The sequence below is a fragment of the Protopterus annectens genome, chromosome 9.part0 (genome assembly GCF_019279795.1).
Source record: "Protopterus annectens isolate FY-2018-M chromosome 9.part0, PAN1.0, whole genome shotgun sequence".
NCBI lineage: Eukaryota > Metazoa > Chordata > Ceratodontiformes > Protopteridae > Protopterus > Protopterus annectens.
Genome location: NC_056743.1, coordinates 480,076,378 through 480,096,484, shown reverse-complemented (window position 1 = coordinate 480,096,484; position 20,107 = coordinate 480,076,378). Strand labels below are relative to the sequence as shown.

The following is a 20,107-nucleotide window of genomic DNA, read 5'->3' as shown; positions in this document are numbered from 1 at the left end:
CCTCACTGCAACAGGTTTGTGTCCCCAACCAATGCCAAGTGCAGCAATAACTTTTCTATGATTCTCATTCCGGTACAACAGTCCAGGGATGCTGCATTCTAAGAGTAGCCTCCAGGTTTGTTATAGGCATCATACAGAAAAGACAGAATGAACAATTTCAAGGACATGCTCTTATCCCCATGTTGGCCTTTACAAGTTCGGTTCTTGCTCTGTTCTCAGCTTCTGGAGAAGCCTCTCAGCCTGAGACCCTTCAGAACTCTGCGAACTTATCTAACCAGTAAGCCTCATCTGAACTTCCATAACCTCTCTGTTTCTTATTATGGCTAGGGATGCAGCTTACCCAGAAAAGGATCACCCATATTCCTTTTTTTCTGTCCTGAAACCCCAGCACCAGAAAAATGTACAAAAGTGACTGGATGCATTTTTCAGTATGGGTTTTACAGAAGGCGCTGGATGCTTTTTCTGTCCCAGTTTCTCCTGTACTTGATCTGGCATAATGTTTTATCATACCGGTCCTTATGTTCGCTATTTCTAATTTCACCAGGGGGTTCAGAATTCTTCATTAGCTTCATTTAAGTTTTTAAGGTCTCTCAGGGGTGCCTTTCTTATCACATCCTCATTAAGAGAGCCTGTTCCCATGTGGGGCCTGTATTTTATACTGGAAAAAAAGTTATGCACTTACTACAACTTGGCATCTGTGCTATCTAGTGTCATTATTCATCACAGATGGATCTTGGATCCAACCTCGGATACAAGACAGCAACTATCAGGCAGATACAGAGCTCTACCTCCTCCCCTTCCCATAATTCCTTGCTATCTTCTACTTTTCAAATCAAGTTTGCTAAAGAAAATGGAAATGCCTTGGAATTTGGAGAAAACCACAATATTCCAACATATCAACCAGTCCAGCTCACCAGGACCCCCAGAAGGAAGGGAGCAGGAGGGCAGGAATGTGATGAATAATGACACTGGATAGCACAGATGCCAAGTTAGGGTAAGTGCATAATTCTTTATCTGATGTTATCCGTGCCATTATTCATCATAGATGGGTCAGAGTCCCCAGCCTTTACTTACCCTGGGTGCCCACAAGGAAGGACATGCTGGAGCATGGAGGAACCAAAGGAAGACCTATTCCTGGATACTAAGTCCAATTTGTAGTGCAAAATGTAAGTGTGAGGATTAGACCAAGTCGCAGCAGCACAAATCTCATCTAGGGAAAGTCTTGCCAAGAAGGAGAAGATGTTGCAAAAGACCTGGTAGAGTGAGCCTTCACTGGTCTAGACAGTTTCAAATGCCTAACCTCATAAATATAAGAAATACAACCACAGACACACCCAGAAATGGTCACTTTGCAAATAGCCTGACATTTTCTGTTTTGACAGAATGCCACAAAAAGTTGATCCGACTTCCTAAATTCCTCAGTTCTCTTTAAATAAAAACGTAATTGCCTGTGGACGTCCAGACAATGCAATATATACTCTTCTTTATTAAAGTAATTAGGAAATAATACAGTTAGCTGAATAGACTGGTTGAGATTGGCCTCAGAAGCCACTTTAGGGAGAAAGGAAGGATTTGTTCTAAGAGACACTCTGCCCTTATGAAAGACCAAGAACGGTGGCTTAATGCACACAGCCTGGAGCTCCGAAACTCTTTTAGCAGAAGTAATGGCTACTAAAAATGCCGTCTTCCATGATAGAAATGTAAGGTCACAACAGCCTGCTAGTTCAAAGGGCTTTTGTGTCAAGGACTGCAGCACCAAGGTCAAATCCCATGCAGGAGATGGATCCTTAATAGGAGGTCCAAGAAGAAATACGCCTTTCAGAAAGACTTTGCACAACTTGGAAGAAAAGGAAGGTTCATCATTTACATAGAAATTAGAAATTGCAGCAAATTGGAGTTTAATGGTAGAAAAACTTGCTCCATTTCAAAAAAGGGAAGATAAGAACAGCAAAATATCAGGAACAGGGGCATAAAATGGATCTAGATTCCTTTGTCTGGCCCAAATGGAAAACCTCTTCACTTGCTAGAATATACCATCTTACCAAATGGCTTTTGAGAAGCCAAAACAAAGCTCTCAACCAGGGAAGGAAGCCAGGACTGAGAAAGGATGACTGGAACTGGGGAAATCATGCAGTTAGATGAAGGGTCCATAGATTGGGAAGTGGAAGCCTCCAAGGTTGAGAGATGAGATCCAGAAAGGGATCTAATATCTAGGGTAGATACCGAAGATGAGACCTTAGGAAGAAGAACCCTGCCTGACAAGGCCAGAAGAGGGCAATGAGGATGAGAGGACTCTTTAGGCAATGAGCTTTCTGTAAAACTTGGGTATCACAGGAAAAGGAGGGTAAGCACAGAAGAGACCCGGAGGCCAGTCGCGAACAACAGCGTCCCTGGGTGGCTCCCCTGAGGGGAGAATCAGGGAGAAGTAACTGCTGCATTTGTGGTTGATCGGTGAAGCAACAAAAGATCGCAGCATGTTGACCCCAGTGGTCGAAAGTTTGCCTCACCACTGATGGATTCAGGGATCACTCATAAGGACTCAAGATGGGCCTGCTGAGTTTGTTGGCCAGCACTGGTACTCCTAGGTATGTGAGTTGCAAGGAGAAAGCGCCTGGAAGACATCGCCTATTCCCATACTTTCACTGCCTCTCTGCATAGAAGATAAGACCGTGTTCCCCCTTGCTTGTTGAGATAACAGACAACAGCTATGTTGTTCATCTGAATTGCTATGGTCCCTACAGGGAGACAGTCCTGAAAGGCTTGTAACATGAGGAGGACTGCTCTCATCTCCAGGACATTTATATGCAATTTGGTCTCTAAGGGGGACCAAGTGCCTTGAACCTTCCTGCACTGAAAATGCCCCCCCCCCCAATAGGGAGGCTTCCACGGTCATTGAGGCCTTGGGAGGGGAAGACAAAAATGGCCTGCCTAGGTGACGATCCTGAGACTGAAGCCACCAAGCTAGATGATTTCTGCATACCTGAGTCAATTTTATTGTCATGGATATAGGGTGAGTCAGGATGGACCACTGGGCTTCCAGGATACATTGTAGCACCTACATGTGATAACTGGCGAGGGGAACTAACTGGATGGCTGTTGCTACAGAACCTAATGCCTGGAGGATCAGATGAACCAAAGGTCATTGTAGTTCCAGCAAGAGAGAAACCTGATTTTGAATGAGTTGAATTTGGCATGGAGGCAGTGCTATAGTTTCCGATACTGTGTCCAACTTTATCCAATGAACTCCAGAGTCTGGCATGCAATAAGACTGGATTTGGGCAGATTTACAGTGATGCACAGATTTTGGAAAAGACTGAGGGTGTACTCGGTGGCCATTGATAGTCGATGCCTCATAGGGGCCATGAGGAGCCAAGCGCCCAGGTACAGAAAGACCTGGAAACCCTGCAGCCAGAGATAAGCTGCCACCACTGTCATGCATTTGAAAAACACCCAGGTGTGGGCTGTGGTGAGTCCAAATGGCAGGGCTCTGAACTGGTAATGACTGGCTCCTATACGGAAGCGTAAATGTCTCCTGGAGCATCTGTCGATCTTTATGTGATAGTACACATCCTTGAGATCCACAGAGCACATCCATTCTTCCTTGCACAAAAGGGGCAAAATGGACTGTACAGTGACCATTCGGAACCTGGACTTCTTGAAGGATAAGTTCAGATCTCTGAGGTCCAGGATCAGACACAGGTCCCTGGTCTTCTTTGGCACCAAAAGGAAGTGGGAGTAAGTTCTGAACCCTCGCTGTCCTGTTGGAACCGCCTGGATGGCTCTTTCTTGAAAAAAGTCTTGCGCCTCGATGCAGGATAACTCCCTTTGGTGGGGTGGAACATCTGGGAAAATTTTTCAAATTGGAGGGAGCTGAAAAAAGGGAATAAAATAACCCCTGGAAATTATTCTTAGCACCCATTGATCGGAAGTGAGATTTGTCCAGGCTAGGTGATGCAGGGAGAGACGACCCCGACTGCCTCCAGGGCAGCACAGCCGGGCAGCACTTCAGGAACGCTGAAAGGGCTTCTCCGAGAAGGGTTCTCAGGAGCCCTGATTTGCAGACCCCCTCTGCCCCTGGGGCGGCATTTGCCATTGAATCCCCTGCCTCAGCTAGAGGAAGGACTCCTAGGGAGCATCTTGAAAGGAAGACCGAATCCTCCGAAACCATAGTTTCTTATTTCCCCTCTGAGACTTACAGAAGGATCGTTGGGGAGTAGAAAATCTGATCCTGACAGCGGAAAGAGTCTTACCTTCCTGCTCACTAAGGTAAGGGTAAGGTCTCCTTAACAGACAGGCCAAATAAAGTGGAGCAGATGAAAGGGGCACTGGTAAAGGATGCCTTGAGGGTTCCTGCAAACCTGGAAAGGTGAAGCCAGGCATGCTGTCGAATGGTAATATCGGTGTCAGCCTTGAGAAGTGGCCTCCGCTGAATTGGAGATCAACCTCACTGACGCATTAGTCAGGGAAAGTAGAACATTTTGGAGAGACTAGTTTAAGACTCTCCAGAAGCAACAACTCTGTAATGGAAGTGGTAAGCTCCGAAGCTAAATCCCTCTGAAGCCAGGTAAAATGAGCCAAATAAATGGCTGCTCTCAGTCCAAATGTATCTGAGGCAAAAACCCGCTTCCCAAAACGGTCCGTCACCCAGGACTCCATGTTCGGAGGATGGACCGAGAAGCTTTGCTCTGCTAGCTCCTTCTTAGTAGCAGTGGCCACCATGATAGCATCAATGGGAATTCCTATACTCCAAAAGGGTCTGTCTTTGGGAGGACTGAGGAATTTGTCAGCTCTCTTAGGAACTGGTTCCACCATGTCCAGCTCCTTCCAAGCCCTGCTGGCGATAAGATCCACCAGTTCGTCAGTGGGGGCACTAACTCTCTTAATGTGTCAGAAAAGGGAGAGAATTTAGTTACATAAAATATGGACTCCACATTTTCTATTTCTTTTACTTCATGAATTTTATGATGAACCCTGGGACTTTTCAAATCATGGCTTTTATTCACCACCCCTCTGACTTTGTTCAAAGCTCCCTGAATATACGCATCTGTGTAACCTCTCTTACATAATCTATTTTTCACCATAATGAATTCATCTTCTAGGACTTTATTATCAGAAGTATTTGTCATAGTTCTCTTGAATTCTCCACAGGGTAAGGATTTAATCAAATGCACAGGATATGCACTGCTAGCTTCCAAAAAAAATTATCTACAACAGTTGCTTTATGAAAAGGCCTATATTGTAACTTCCCATTGAAATCTACATAGAAGTCTACATCCAAAAATTGCATAATTCTGTCATTAACTCTGTATGCAAATTCTAAACCCAAAGAGTTTTGACTTAACATCCGCATGAAATTTTCAAACTCAGAGAAGGAGAGATAACTGCAAGGCTGGAAAAGGTCCTCTCTACCGCCCAGAAGGCTGAAGGGCTGGACAAAGCACCTCTCCCCTCCCTCAAGGGTGGGGCCACTCAGGAAGGGGAAGGGACCTCGATGCAGCACCGACGTCCCCTGACGATATCATCCCCAAGCTGTCTAGTGCTGAAGCCCCCAGAGGAAGGGAATGGTCCGAAAGCTCCAAGCCTGAACCCACCCCTAACAAACTCACACCGATCATTTGGGGGCAAGGCTTGCCCTGATCTGAGAGCCAAGGAACAGAGCTAGTAAGGGACCCGGACGGAGTCTAGAAAGGAAGACTACCCAACCCCATCGGTCTCTCACTGGAATTCCCCTGGTCCTGCCATTCCAAACCCTGATGGATTTGAAGAGGAAATTGAAGTCCTGCTGATGGAGAAGGCCCCCTAGCCAGTAGGGCAGGGGACAGAAGCAAGCCCAACTCAATTTGAGCTTTGAGAAAGCTCCTCATCATCCTATCCATGTCCAAGGGTAGGAGACTCCTGGGGGATCTGGATGAAACTGAGGAATGTCCTGACTGAGCAGGAGATCCAACCCTGGACCCCAAAGCCCTGTCGAGCCGGGAAGGAGATCTGCTTCTGCTAACCAGATCCGTCCTAGGTGGGGAACTGGCAATAATCACATGATCCAGCAGGACTACTGGATCACAAGATCTGGTAGGATCCGAAGACTTGAAGTGAGTATCCAACGGATCTGATGAGCTGGTCGGATCCAGGGACAGCTTGCATCCACAGGGATCCGAAGACCTCTGCTCCGAGGAAGTCTTGGATCCAAGAGGTTGATCTACGGCTCTTGGAACAGTGGATCACACATCAGAAGCCGAACAAGCTGGGCTCAGATCCGAGGATCTGTGATTTGAGAGCCTCGGCTTCTTAGAGTGTGAGGAGGAAGAAGAAGACCCCCTCCACAAACAGAGAGAGAGGGCCTCTTATTAGGGTCCTGAGAAGGCTTGGCAGGGGAGGCTGAGGGCAAGGGACCGCCCTGAGCCAAGCCCTTCAGGAGCAGCTTATTATGATGCTCCACGAGGGCCCTGGGGTTGAATGCAGCACAAATGTCGCATACAACCTCCAGATGAGGCTCTCCCAGACAATAAAGACACTCCTCATGCAAATCAGAACATGGCATCTTCTGACTGCACGAGGAGCATCTCTTGAAACCAGAGGGTCTGTCATCCATGTGTACCCAGTCACACCCGCGCACACACACACACAGACACAGACACACACACACACACACACACACACACACACACACACACACACACACACACACACACACACACTAGCAACTCCACACTATTTAACTTTAACTAACAAAACGAGAGCTAGATAATTAAGAAAGTTACCTACTTTTTTTAACTAAGTAAGGGTAGAAAACTGAAAGCCCATGGGGAAAAGGGCAGAAACCCCACAGAAAAAGAGAACTAACTTGAATACACATACAAAGGGAAGGAATAAGGTTAAACCACCCAAAAAAACTATCTAAGAAGCCCAAGCAGAAGTACAGAATAGAAAAGAATCCAAAAAGAAGCCCTTATCTGACTAAATCTAGAGCTTCTGAAAATCATGTCCAAGCATTTCCGTGGCAAATGAGATCTGAGGAGAAGAAGATAGCAGGGAATTATGGGAAGGGGAGGCGCTAGAGCTCTGGATCTGTCTGACAGCTGCTGGCTCGGATCCGAGATTGGATCAAAGACCCATCTGTGATGAACAATGACACAGATAGTATCAGATCTCATGTTTCCTCCCTTCAAACTAGTCTTAAGGGTCTAGCTACAATTTCATACATGGAAAACTCACTTCACCAAGCTAAAACTTTTTACTTTTTTCCAAAATTATTCTAATAAACAACATCTGTTGTACTGTATGGACGTACATAGCCAGCTTAATTTTTAAAAGACAGGACAAAACATTTTAGTAAAGATTCAGAATTTTTTATATCATATGGTGTAAATAGGTAAAGGGGTTTTAAAAAACATTTTATCAAAGTAGTTACTGGAATGTGCCAAATATTGTTATGAAAACCATGGTAAACAGCTGACAGTGCAGCCCAGGACTCATCTTACTACAGCTACGGCTACATCAGAAGCATTCTACAAAAATGTTTCCAAAGGAAATGTGTGACGCTGTGACTCAGGCTTCTCTGAACACTTTTGTAAGTCGTTACATCACAAGCCTTCATTGAAAATGTTTCCATAGGTGGTGCCCTGCTGCTCTCACTTTGGCTTCCCTGAATACCTTTGAAAGCATTACAAATTGGATGTAGTCTCTTGTTCCAGGTCATCCTTTGAGGCCACAATTATTTGTGGATTCCTTTAATTGTATTGCAGTACATGAAGATTAGCTGGGGACTCTACCCTAGTAGTGAGGAAGTTGAACCAAAAATTATGTACTTAACATAATGACTAAACTACATGGTCATGATTCATCCTCCTCACATTCCCATCAACTTAACCCTGACTTGGTAGAACGGGGTACTGTTTTGAAGGTTGTGCATGTATGAGTACATTCCTTATGTCGTGTTAATGGGTGGCCTACTACAGATCTAGAGAATAAATGTACGGCATAGACCACTGTGGGTATAGGGGAGCATTTGAAGCCTGGGGAAGCTTAGATCGATGCACAGCAGCCAGAGAGCTGACTCTTCAGTCCTAGAAAAAAGGAGGAAGAACCACAAGTAGATCTAGAATTATAATAAATACGTAACTTTTTTCACTACGGTTTGATGAAGTCCATGCTAGAGTATTGTTAGCTCCTTCTTTATCTAACATTTGTTTACCAGAAAAGTCTGACTTGGAACTAAGCCAATTTTCAGCGGAGGCCCAGGAAGAAATACTCCAGATGTATGTCTTTGTAAAGTGGGGGGAAACCGGAGCACCTGGAGGAAACCCACATGGACACAGGGAGGACATGCAGACTCCACACAGAAGGCACCCCAGCCGGTGAATCGCACCGGAAAACCTCTTGCTGTGAGGCGACAACGCAACTGCTGCACCACTGTGCCATCCATTTTAACAGCAAAAAAAGTATGCAACATGGAAAGACTGAACTGTGAACATGAAGTCATCAATGAAGAGACATGTCCTTGTTGACGTGTAGGACTAAAGGCGGTCAGGTCTTAGGAACTTGGTACCAGAAATTTTATCAGGTTACAAACTTCTTCCCTGCTTTAAGTGAAAAACAAAACTAACTCATTCCACTACTGAGAAGGTAAAAATAGCACTGAAAAAGTCTCACAATACAAAAAAATAAAAGACACTTTTATTCCAACAAATTGAAAACAATTTAGCACTTCTTTTAGAACATCTGAAAAAGAGACTTCAACACTAAAGTTACACTTACACAGACTATGAATATAAACCAGTGAATCATATCATGACTAAAATCCAAACAAATGTGCTTAACAAGTATAAAACTAGCAATTCCAGGCTAATACTTTAAATATACAAGTGCTATAACAAGCTATACAAGTTGGATGACATTGACATCTATGAAGTGATTGAGAAATACTTTCAAGCAATGGGAGAGCATTCTAATTGTGCAGGGTTATAATGCTTTCCACAGGTTCAGACTAGCTACTGCACAGGAGCGGAAAAAGGTGGAGGTGTCTCAATCTGCATCCAGAAGAGACTCACATCAAGGCTGGTAAAGCAGCATAATACACTAAAGCTTCCTCATGTCAAAATAAACATCAGAAAGGTCCTGTACCATATATTACCTAGATATAAAAATCCCTCTATGACACAAGAAAGCCACAATGCCTACCTACAGGAACTAGAATTACTCAGTACTAAACCCAATATGATTATCCTTAGGTGAATAACTATACAACTTTACACTGGGGACTGGGAAACGTATGCCACCACTACTGCATAAGCACAGAGATTACTGGACTTTGTCAATATAGAAATTCCCTGGAACAACAAGTCAGAGTACCTATTAGGGGGAATAAAATCTTTAGATTTTGTCCTTACTAATATGGGAGCATCTTGCCCCATAAATTGTTTATCTTCATCACGCATTATATTTTACCATAAAGCAGTCTCCTTCAAAATAAAACTGAAACCAGAGTTCCCTTCCACCCAAGATACCTTTAGCAATTTATTTAAGGCAAACTACCTACTCCTTAGTGATCACTGGCAAGCTTCAAATCTCCACAAAACCTAGTTAACTCCAATGAATATGCATAAATGTATACCACCACATTATACTAGCATGTAAGCAGTTGCACAGATGCAGCTTTACCCTGTAGGAACAAGTGCTGGGCAAACTCCACAAAAAAACCCACATGGTGATTATGTACGTATGTATTTATTTGCCCTTCCTTTGTTATCTGCAATAACTACAAAAAACACATTTGTACATACCTTCAGGCCTGACTAAATTTTTTTTTTCAAAAATTAAACCACTCTTTTTGAATAAACATTATCTTACTTTGTGACTTAAATGACTCTGAGGTAACTGCATGCAGTGGCTGCCTTACCACACATTCACCAAATCATAAACATGACATGCTTACCTAGCATCTGATGCAAAATAATATTCCACAGACTTCTCTTCAACAGGGAATAAGCAGGTGGTACTGTCAACACGGGCCAGGGTAGTGCAGGATCCTTTCTTGTCTTTTGCTACACAATAAAAGAAACAATTACTTACAGCACTCTGTACCATTATGTGCTGTCCTCAGAATAAAACCAAACACTGAAAGACATATACTCTGTAAAAAAATTAAAACAAAGCTATACAACATTAATTTATTTACATAATTAGTAAGGGCTCCATACCGCTGAATCACAGAGTCAGACAAGCTCACAGATCCTTTTTAAAGAAGTGACTAAGGATTATATAACTTGCTGAGGAATTTTTGAACAGAACACTAAGCCCCATCCATCACTCAACAGTGTTGGGGGGGTTAACCACTTTTAGACTGGAAATGGTTGTGTTCACTTCCTACTGCAGGCACTGAAAATGAAGTATATCAGAAATTGAGGCAACAGAGGAAGCAAAACTATAGAAACCCAACACCATATACAATACACAGACTACTATTGATAATGACTTCATTCAATCAGTTGTCTAATGCTTTAATGGTCTATCTAACAGAAAGGGTTTCAAAGAAACCCTGTCGTTGAGGCCATTACCTTTATCAGCTTGCATCCTAATAATCCACTTTATTTCTAATCTTTCTGTGTGATTCTTCAGATTCCCTAACCTCATGTTATTATCGGTTAGTTCAGTCACTAAGAACTTAAACTTATGTGAAAGATCATTACTGATCACATGCTTTGCAAGTGCATTATTTTTGTCTTCTTTGTTAACTGCATATAAATGTTCACAAACTCGTTCTATTGGTTTTGCCTACATAGAACACCAAACATTTAACACATTTGGGTAAATATACTAGGTCTCGTGCTTTGCAGTCAACATAATGATTAAAAACATACTTCTTGCCAGTATCTGGGTATATAAAAATATTAGTGGCAGCCGTGAATGAGCAATGCTTACAGTTACGACATGCAAAATTCCTCTCCCTGTCAAAATGCGGCCTATCAGAGATCATATTAGTTGTCCTCTCATAGCATAGAAGGCATTTAAGGGATTTATTATTCTTATATGAATACCTTGGCATCCTCCCTACTATCTCTGAAATCTTTTCATCTGTAGTCAATAGTGTCTAATTCTTTTCAATTATGCTATTATATCATTCTATTATTATTTGAGAATGGTATAACAATTCTAGTTACATTCCTTGATCTAATCTGGCATCTCTTTGTTGAACTGCCTCATGCCTATCCTGCTGAAAAAAGGGCTTCCCTTTATGTTGTCTATCAATAATTTCTTCATTATATAAAAGTCAACATTCTTCACTAGTATATCCCCTCTCTTTAAACTTTGTTTTCAGTCTACGCAAGGTCTGCTGAAATGTATATTGCTGTGTGGTCAATCTAGAGACTCTTAACCCTTGACTCAATCACATTTTTATATAAATGTGATGGATGCATGCTGCTTCTATGCAGCAGATTATTCTTCCTGCAGGTCTTTCTATGTACATATGTGTGTACATTTTCACATTCCTTATTTACCTGTAGCATCTAGGAACTCTATCACATCCTTTGACGATTTCCCTATAAATTTAAAAAATCCAGTGGTACCATTAATATAGGTTACAAATGTTTCCAAAACCTCAGGTGGTCCATTCCATAGAAGAAAAATAGCATCCACAAATCTTTTATAAAACTTTATATATTGACTAAACTCTAGATTATTAATTATATATTGCATCTCCCAGTGTGCCATCACTATGTTTGCATAGGAATTCGCACACGGTGTTCCCATCGCTACACCTCTAGTCCGGAGATAGTATTCATTTTTTTTAAGAAAAGACATATGACATACCTGTGGAAGCTGCAGTTGAGAGGTCTGTACCTGCGCCTGTTGTTATGACTTGGAGCATCTAAACTTTACATTTTTAACTGGTGTGCCGCGAGAGGTCGGCAGATGTGCCAAAAGATTTTTTAAAACAATCACTTAGTAGACTGCATTACACATAAAATCCCACTTTCACACCCTCCTTGATGTAAGCAATATATAAGAAAGATAATGTATTATATATAAAATGTAGCTTTCCTTATCATTAAAAACACAATGTCCTTTGAATTTGTGAAATCAATCTGTCTTTCTCTCTCCTCTCTGACTCACGTGCGCGTGCGCACACACACACACACACACACACACACACACACACACACACACACACACACACACACACACACACACACACACACACACACACACACACACACACACACACACACACACACACACACACAAAGCACATGCACATGCACTTTTGTTCTTTCAAAGGTTCAACCAAGGCAGCAGTCCCGGTACGTGTGCCATTACCTGAAACACACAATTGGTCCAGAGCACGCGACAAATGAGCAAAGAGGCTGAGCAAGACCACCAAGTCTCTACCTTTGCCATCTTTGCTGTTCTGAAACACACCTCCTAGTAGGAACCATTTGTAATTAAAACTGTACTAATTAAAAACTTGAGTATTAGAATATCAACTGTATGAACTGATGCACAGGATCTTTTGTTTTTTTTGTTTTTTTTTTTTTTTTCACTAGAACTAATCCCACAGTGAGAACTCAAGCTTCATTTTCAGGTGAAGTCCGAAAACTTAACAGATGGTGTGAGAGAGAGAGAGACAGAGAGAGAGAGAAACTTGATTTAGCCTTTCCATAAGCTCTCCCACCCTAGCTGAGAGCAAACAAGACAGGTAGGTTTTCTTATTATGGATATTTTCAATCCTCATTTTGGACAATGTATTTCCTGGTGCTCAGTCCATACCTCTCCAGTGTCTCTGACGTCAGCATTATGAGGCTGTCGGAATGTGGCTGAACTTGATGCTCCATTTATGAAATGAATCATTCAAAAGTTTACTTGACTTAAGTGCGTTTGATAACTGGTAGTAACATCAAAACAAATCAGACCAGTTTCGGCTGGCAAAAAGCACAGCCTTCTTCAGTGAAAAAACACAAATAGACTGATGTTACAACTTAAATAGTATTGTAAACTAATCTCATTGGTTCATTTCAAAATTGCTCATTTAATCCAGGTGAAAAAAGAGCACCCAGTTTAGTAATCCATTTCTTTTCTTTAATGTCTAACATAGAGTGCCACCCTGTTTTATTAAATTTAGTACCCTTTAGATTACGCATTTCTGAACATGTGAGTAATATCAAAAATAAGAAAATGAACAATGTTTTGTACAAACATACTCTGAAACATCAAACTGCCAAATTTTCTTTTATTGTGATTGATTTGGTTAAGGGTACTAAATTTAATAAAACAGGGTGGCACAATGTAACTCCTTCTGACCTTTTCTGTATTTCTCCAACAACATTCTCAGAGCAAATATTGCATCTGTAGTGCTCTTTCTCAGCATGAAACCATACTGCTGATCACTAATCATCACCTGTCTTCTTAACCTAGCTTCCACTACTCTTTCCCATAACTTCAAGCTGTGACTGATCAGTTTTATCCCTCTGTAGTTACTGCAGCTCTGCACATCACACATCACCCTTATTCTTAAAGATAGGTACCAAAACACTTTTTCTCCACTCCTCAGGCATCCTCTGACTTTCCAAAATATCATTACACAATCTGGTTAAAAATTCCACTGCCATTTCTCCTAAGCACCTCCATGCTTCCACTGGTATGTCATCTGGGCCAACAGCCTTTCCATTCTTCATCCTCTTCATAGCTGTCCTTACTTCCTCCTTGCTAATCTGCTTCACTTCCTGATTCACTATCCCCACATCATCCAACCTTCTCTCTCTCTCATTCTCTTCATTCATCAGCCCTTCAAAGTACTCTTTCCATCTACTCAACACACTCAGCTCACTTGTGAGTACGTTTCCCTCACTGTCCTTTATCAACCTTACCTGCTGCACATCTTTCCCAGCTCTGTCCCTCTGTCTAGCCAATCAGTACAGGTCCTTTTCTTCCTCTTTAGTGTCCAATCTCTCATACAAGTCTCTATATGGTTTATCCTTAGCCTTCGCCACCTCTCTCTTTGCCATGCGCCTCATCTCCTTATACGCATGTCTACTTTCTTCATCTGTATGACAATCCCACTTCTTGTTCGCCAACCTCTTCCCCTGTATACTCTCCTGTACTTCCTCATTCCACCACCATGTCTCCTTGTCCTCCTTCCTCTGTCCAGATGTCACACCAAGCATCTTCCTAGCAGTCTCCCTTACTAGCTCTGCTGTAGTTACCCAGCTATTCTGTAACTCTTCATTGCCTACCAGTGCCTGTCTTAACTCTTCCCTGAACTCCACCTCACAATCACCCTTTTTTAACTTCCATCATTTAATCCTTGGCACTGCTTTCACACTCCTCCTCCGCTTCTTGATCACCAACATCATCCTGCAGACCACCATTCTATGCTGCTTAACTACACTTTCCCCAGTCACCACTTTACAGTCTCCAATCTCCTTCAGACTGGCCCTCCTACATAGGATATAATCCACCTGTGTGCATCTTCCCCCACTCTTGTACGTCACCCTATGCTCCTCCCTCTTCTTAAAATACATATTCACCACAGCCATGTCCATCCTTTTCGCAAGATCCACAATCATCTGACCTTCTGCATTCCTCTCCTTAACATCATACCTACCCATCACTTCCTCATCCCCTCTGTTCACTTCACCAACATGCCCATTGAAGTCCGCTCCAATCACTAGTCTCTCACCCTTGGGTACACTCACCACCACTTCATCCAACTCACTCCAAAATTTTTCTTTCTCATCCATTGCACACCCAACTTGTGGAGCATATGCACTAACAACATTCATCATTACACCATCAAGTTCAAGCTTCATAAACATCACTCTGTCAGACACTCTCTTCACCTCCAAAACACTCTTGGCATACTGTTCCGTTAGGATAACCCCTATCCCATTTCTTCTGCCAATCACACCATGATAGAACAATTTGAGGCCACTTCTTATATACTTGGCATTACTTCCCTTCCATCTGGTCTCTTGCACGCACAATATATCAACCTTCCTTCTCTCCATCATATCAGCTAGCTCTCTCCCTATACCAGTCATACTGCCAACATTCAAAGTTCCTACCCTCAGTACTGCACTCCTAACCTTCCTCTCTTCCTGCCTTCGGGCATGCCTTCCCCCTCCTCTTCTTCTTCAGCCAACAGTAGCCCAATATCCGCCAGCACCCTGTTGGCTAGCAGTACTGGTGGAGGTCGTTGTTAACCCGTGCCTCGACCTATCAGGTATGTAATTATGAAAAGTTCTCCGTATCAGTAATTTTTGGCAGAGGTTTTATGCCGGATGCCCTTCCTGATGCAACCCTCCCCATTTATCCGGGCTTGAACCATCAAAAAGAAAGGCAAGAAAGTATGTATATAACAGTATATAGGTATAGCTCTCAACTGTACAGATTTTCACAAAATGTCCACATTTTTGCTTCATAGTTTTGGCCTGAACAACAAAAAAGTTTGTGGCTTTCTGGCAAATTACTGGGGATTTAAGTCAATAAATAATGATGGTATAAAAAATCAACTAAAATCAGGGGTGTACGCTTGCTATTTTATCATTAATCTGAATATGGAAGCAAAGGAATACAGTTCCGCGATCAGTGTTAAGAATTATGTTTTTTTTCCTCTGCTACATCATTCCAATAAATATTACAAGTACTTTATTTACACCATTTATTATGCTTAACTAGATATTCTTAGTTATGTTTTATATTTAACATCGATCTAAGGTTTACTTTTCTGAATCCTAATATTCTGCTTATTTTGTGTTTCATGATTATATTTCGGTTGCCTGTACTTCAGTTTGCATTTAAAAGTTGGTATCCCACAATTCCATCGGAGTGGGCAGAGTTACATAATTATGTATGCAAATTTTATGTTAATCAGAGTACAGATTTGTACCTATTTTTCATGGCACTTTGCCCAGATTTTTGATGTTTCTAGGTTGAGAGGTATGGTGCTCACTGCAAGATAGGTAACTACTGTAGTTGTTTAACAAGGCTCCCCAAATTTGTTTTCACAATGTTATGAGATTCAATTTGAACAAGGAGGAGAAAAAGAGTACCATTAACTTTTTCATATTCAGATAATGTGGAGAAGAAGGTACACTGTCCAGACTGAACAAAGTTTAATTTTTCAAATGTAGGCAGTATCTCTAAGCTGCATCTTTTGCAGGTTACAGTACTCGTAGATTTTTCTAATGGTCCCGTTTTGTTCATGCCAACTATAGACGCCATCTCAGCTTCAGGAAGATGCTTTCCACATCATGCAGCAGGGATTGGTAGGTTTTAATTTTTTGGGCTAAGAACAAGGTCTGGGTTTATTGTTCTTTTTTTAACATGGGCACGATAAAAGCTGCATCAAATGCAATGTTTTTTATACTTCATTTTATTGTATACTCAGGGCTGCTTTTGGTTTAAGTAAAAACATTTAATTATTTAGCTTATTTCAGTAGTTGTCGAAGTTATTTTACATACACAGTTTCAGTAGCAAGCAATATTAATTTACTGGGTACTTCATGCTTTATCCATTTTTTTGTTAGCGCTTATTTTTCTTCACACCCCCCCAAAACACAACATCAGATCAGCAAAAAAATATAATATATTTTTTAGTGTGGAATAAGATTCTTGTGATTAGTTTATCTGTGCCATGAGATGAACAAGGCTGAAAATCACTGATCTAAAGAAACTTACATGAAAATGTACTGACAAAAGACAAAACATTTAGATTTGTCTGTTAACACTTTACTTAAATGTCCTACAAGTCAAAGATGCCCACCTACTAACTTAAAGGTTACAATACATAGTCGTAATACTTTTTTCCCAGGAAAAGAGCAAGAAAATGCATCTGGTTTCAGTGAAGGCCTGTAGTCCACTCAGACCTTCTTATTCAGGCAATGGCAATAAAATCCTGAAGTGGTAAACAAAATGTATAAAGTCTGAAGTTCTCAAAATATATATTACTGAAACAAAGACCTACCCTGTGTTAAATATCTTCACAAAGGGAGCTCTTAACACAAGAAAATGTGCATGTCATAGCTTGACTGTTAGCTAGCACACAGTAAGAAGATAAACGTTCTCCTGTGAAGTACATTAGTGTTGAGAACCCTCTCCCAGCTCAGTTACTAGAGCAAGAGCCATATAACTAAGAATTTTCTTAGCTAAAAAAAGAAGTTATGTACTCACCATAACGTTCCATCTGAGTAGTTAAGACTTCATTTGTCAGCAACCTGTGGGTTCTGGATCCAATACGGATCTGAGCTGGCAGCTTACCAAGCTAAAGATCTGAGCTCCAAGCTCCTCCCCCTTACCCATACTACACTGCAACCTCCTTCCAATCCTCAGATCGAGTTTGCCACCCACTGCGTGACACACATCAACCTAAGATACCAAAAACCTGACCAAAACACACAAACCAGGCTTGTCAGACTCAGGACATTGAGCCCAAAAGCAGAAATGAACCACCAAGGTCAGGGGGAAAGAGGGAGGGAAAGTTGCTGACAAATGAAGTCTAACTACTCAGATGGAATGTTATGGTGAGTACATAACTTCTTTATCTGAAGTAGTTAACTTCATTTGATCATCAACCTGTGGGACAGAGTCCCCAGCTACCCGTAATGTTGGGAGGCCCTTAAGGAAGGATATTCCAGAGCCCTGCACAGCCAAAAGAAGCCCTTCCTCTAGACACCATATTCAGCTTATAATGAGTAATAAAAGTGTGAGAGGAAGCCCAGGTAGCTGCTAAACAAATGTCATCCAGGGAAACTCTAGACCAGAATGCAGCAGAAGTAGCCACAGAATAGGTAGAATGAGCATGAACCCCTTCTGGTTCTGGTAATCCAAGTTCTTTATATGCTTGTAAAATACAAAGCGAAATCCATTTAGCAAGAGTCACCTTCAAAACCGGTTACCCTAAAAAGGGTTTAGCAAAGAAAACAAAAAGCTGATCAGATTTACGGAAAGATTTGGACCTATGTATGTAAAAATGTAACTGCCTGTGAACATCCAGTAAATGAAGTTTGTATTCCCCTTTATTTTGAAAATTAGGGAAAAATACAGGCAGATTAATAAACTGATTAATGTTAGATTCCAAAGCAACTTTAGGAAGAAAAGACGGTTTAGTCCTGAGAGACACCCTATCCTTATGAAAAACTAAGTATGAGGGTTTCATACATACGGCTTGAAGTTCAGACACTCTTCTGGATGAAGTGATATCTACCAGGAAGGCTGTCTTCCACGACAAGAATTTCAAGTCAACTTATGCTGCGGGTTCGAAAGGAAGCGCAACTAAGGCCTGAAGAACCAAGGTCAAATCCCACAGAGGAGAAGGGTGTTTGATAGGCGGACTCAGTAGAAATGTACCTTTGTTAAAGGTCTTGCAAATTCTGGCAGCAGCTAGAGAACCTGAATTCTCTCCTACATGAAAATGGGATATAGCCGCCAGCTGGACTTTCAATGTGGAAGAGCTAGCATCTCACTGGAAGATATGAGACAAAATGTCTAACACCACTGGAACTGGAGCAGTAAAAGGATCCAAATTTCTCTGAGAAGCCCAAATGGAAAAACGTTTCCATTTACTACTGTACACTTTCCTGGTAGAGGACTTGTGTGCCGCTACCAGAATGGACTTAACTGGAGAAGAGATACCGAGAGTCCTGGCACCTAATGGAACTGGAGCAACCAAGCTGTGAGCTTGAGGCTGACCAGATTCGGAGGAGGAATTCCCGAGGGATGAAGGATGAGATCCGGAATGGGATCCAATATCCAGGGCGGAGCTAGAAGATGAGACCATAGGCAAAGGAACCAAATTTTACAAGGCCAGAATGGGGCTATGAGGAGAACCCTGCTCCCCAACCGACAAGCTTTCTGTAAGAATTTTGTCATGACAGTAAGCAAGGGATACGCATAAAGAAGACCAGATGGCCAAGCATGGACAAGAACGTCTCTGGGGACTTTCCCCATCGGGGGAATCAGAGCGAAGAACTCGCTGCACTTCGCACTGGATGGCAATAAGAAGAGATCGTAGCAAAACTGAACCCACTTGAGGAAGATCTGGTCTGCTACATAAGGGTTCAGAGAACACTCGTAAGGCGAAAAGATAGTCCTGCTCAATTTGTCTGCCAAAATGTTGGAACGATCCGGGATGTGCATTTCTATCAGAAAACGGTTGGTGGAGATCGCTCATTCCCACACTCTCGTGGCCTCTCGACAGTGGATAGGACCTGTTTGTTGATGTAGCAAACCACTGACGTATTGTCTGACCGGATCGCAATAGTTCCCAGAGGAAGAGAGGTATGAAGGGCCTGCAATGCTAAAAGGACTACTCTCATCTCTAGAACATTAATATGCAGAACAGTCTTGCTTGGGGTCCACGTGCCTTGGACAGCCCTGCCCGACGAATGACCCCCCCCCAAGCAGGAGGCGTCCGTGGTCACCGTGGCTTGGGGCGGAGGCGTAACAAAGGGGTGTCCTTTTCGCAGATCCTGGGATTGAAGCCACCACATGAGAGAAGCTTTGCACACATTGTTTTGAGAGATCGGAAGGTCTACAGACTGATAAAGTAGAGACCACTGAACTTGTAATGTCCACTGTAACACTCTCATATGCAGACGTGCACAAGGAATCAGATTTATAGCTGCTGCCATGGACCCTAGGGCTCTCAGGACCAACTCTGCTGGGGGTGCAGGAGTCTGACGAAGCGCCAAGACATGAAGGGCCAGGCTCCGAAGTCTGTCTGGGGTCAAAAATATCCTGGCCTGAAGAGAGTCTATTCTTGCCCCTATGAAGTCCAGAATCTGAACAGATTGAAGAGAAGACTTCTTGAAGTTTATTGCAATACCCAGCCGGTTCGACAACTGAAGAAAGAAGTTTCTGGCTAGCCCAAGTTGATGCCTGGTGGGGGTGGTGAGGAGCCAGTCATCCAGATACGGGAAGACCTGACTGCCCTGAAGCCTCAGCTCGGCCATTACAACTGCCATGACCTTGATAAACAAGGGGGGGGGGTTGTGGTGAGACTGAAGGGTGAGACCCTGAACTGGTAGTGACTGGCTCCTAACCGAAAGCGGAGGAACCTCCTGGATCGCCTGTCCATCAGGATATGGTAGCACACATCCTTGAGGTCTACCGA

General features: G+C 42.5%; 1 protein-coding gene across 1 annotated transcript in view; it reads right to left on the bottom strand.

Moving 5' to 3' along the window:
• The window catches only part of LOC122811285 (glutamine--fructose-6-phosphate aminotransferase [isomerizing] 1), a 1,619,377-nt gene that overhangs the window by 940,248 nt on the left and 659,022 nt on the right, over nucleotides 1–20,107 (bottom strand). The window contains exon 9 of the mRNA XM_044083027.1: nucleotides 9,932–10,040. Within this exon, the coding sequence (XP_043938962.1) occupies nucleotides 9,932–10,040 (109 nt within the window). The remainder of the gene's footprint in view (nucleotides 1–9,931; nucleotides 10,041–20,107) is intronic.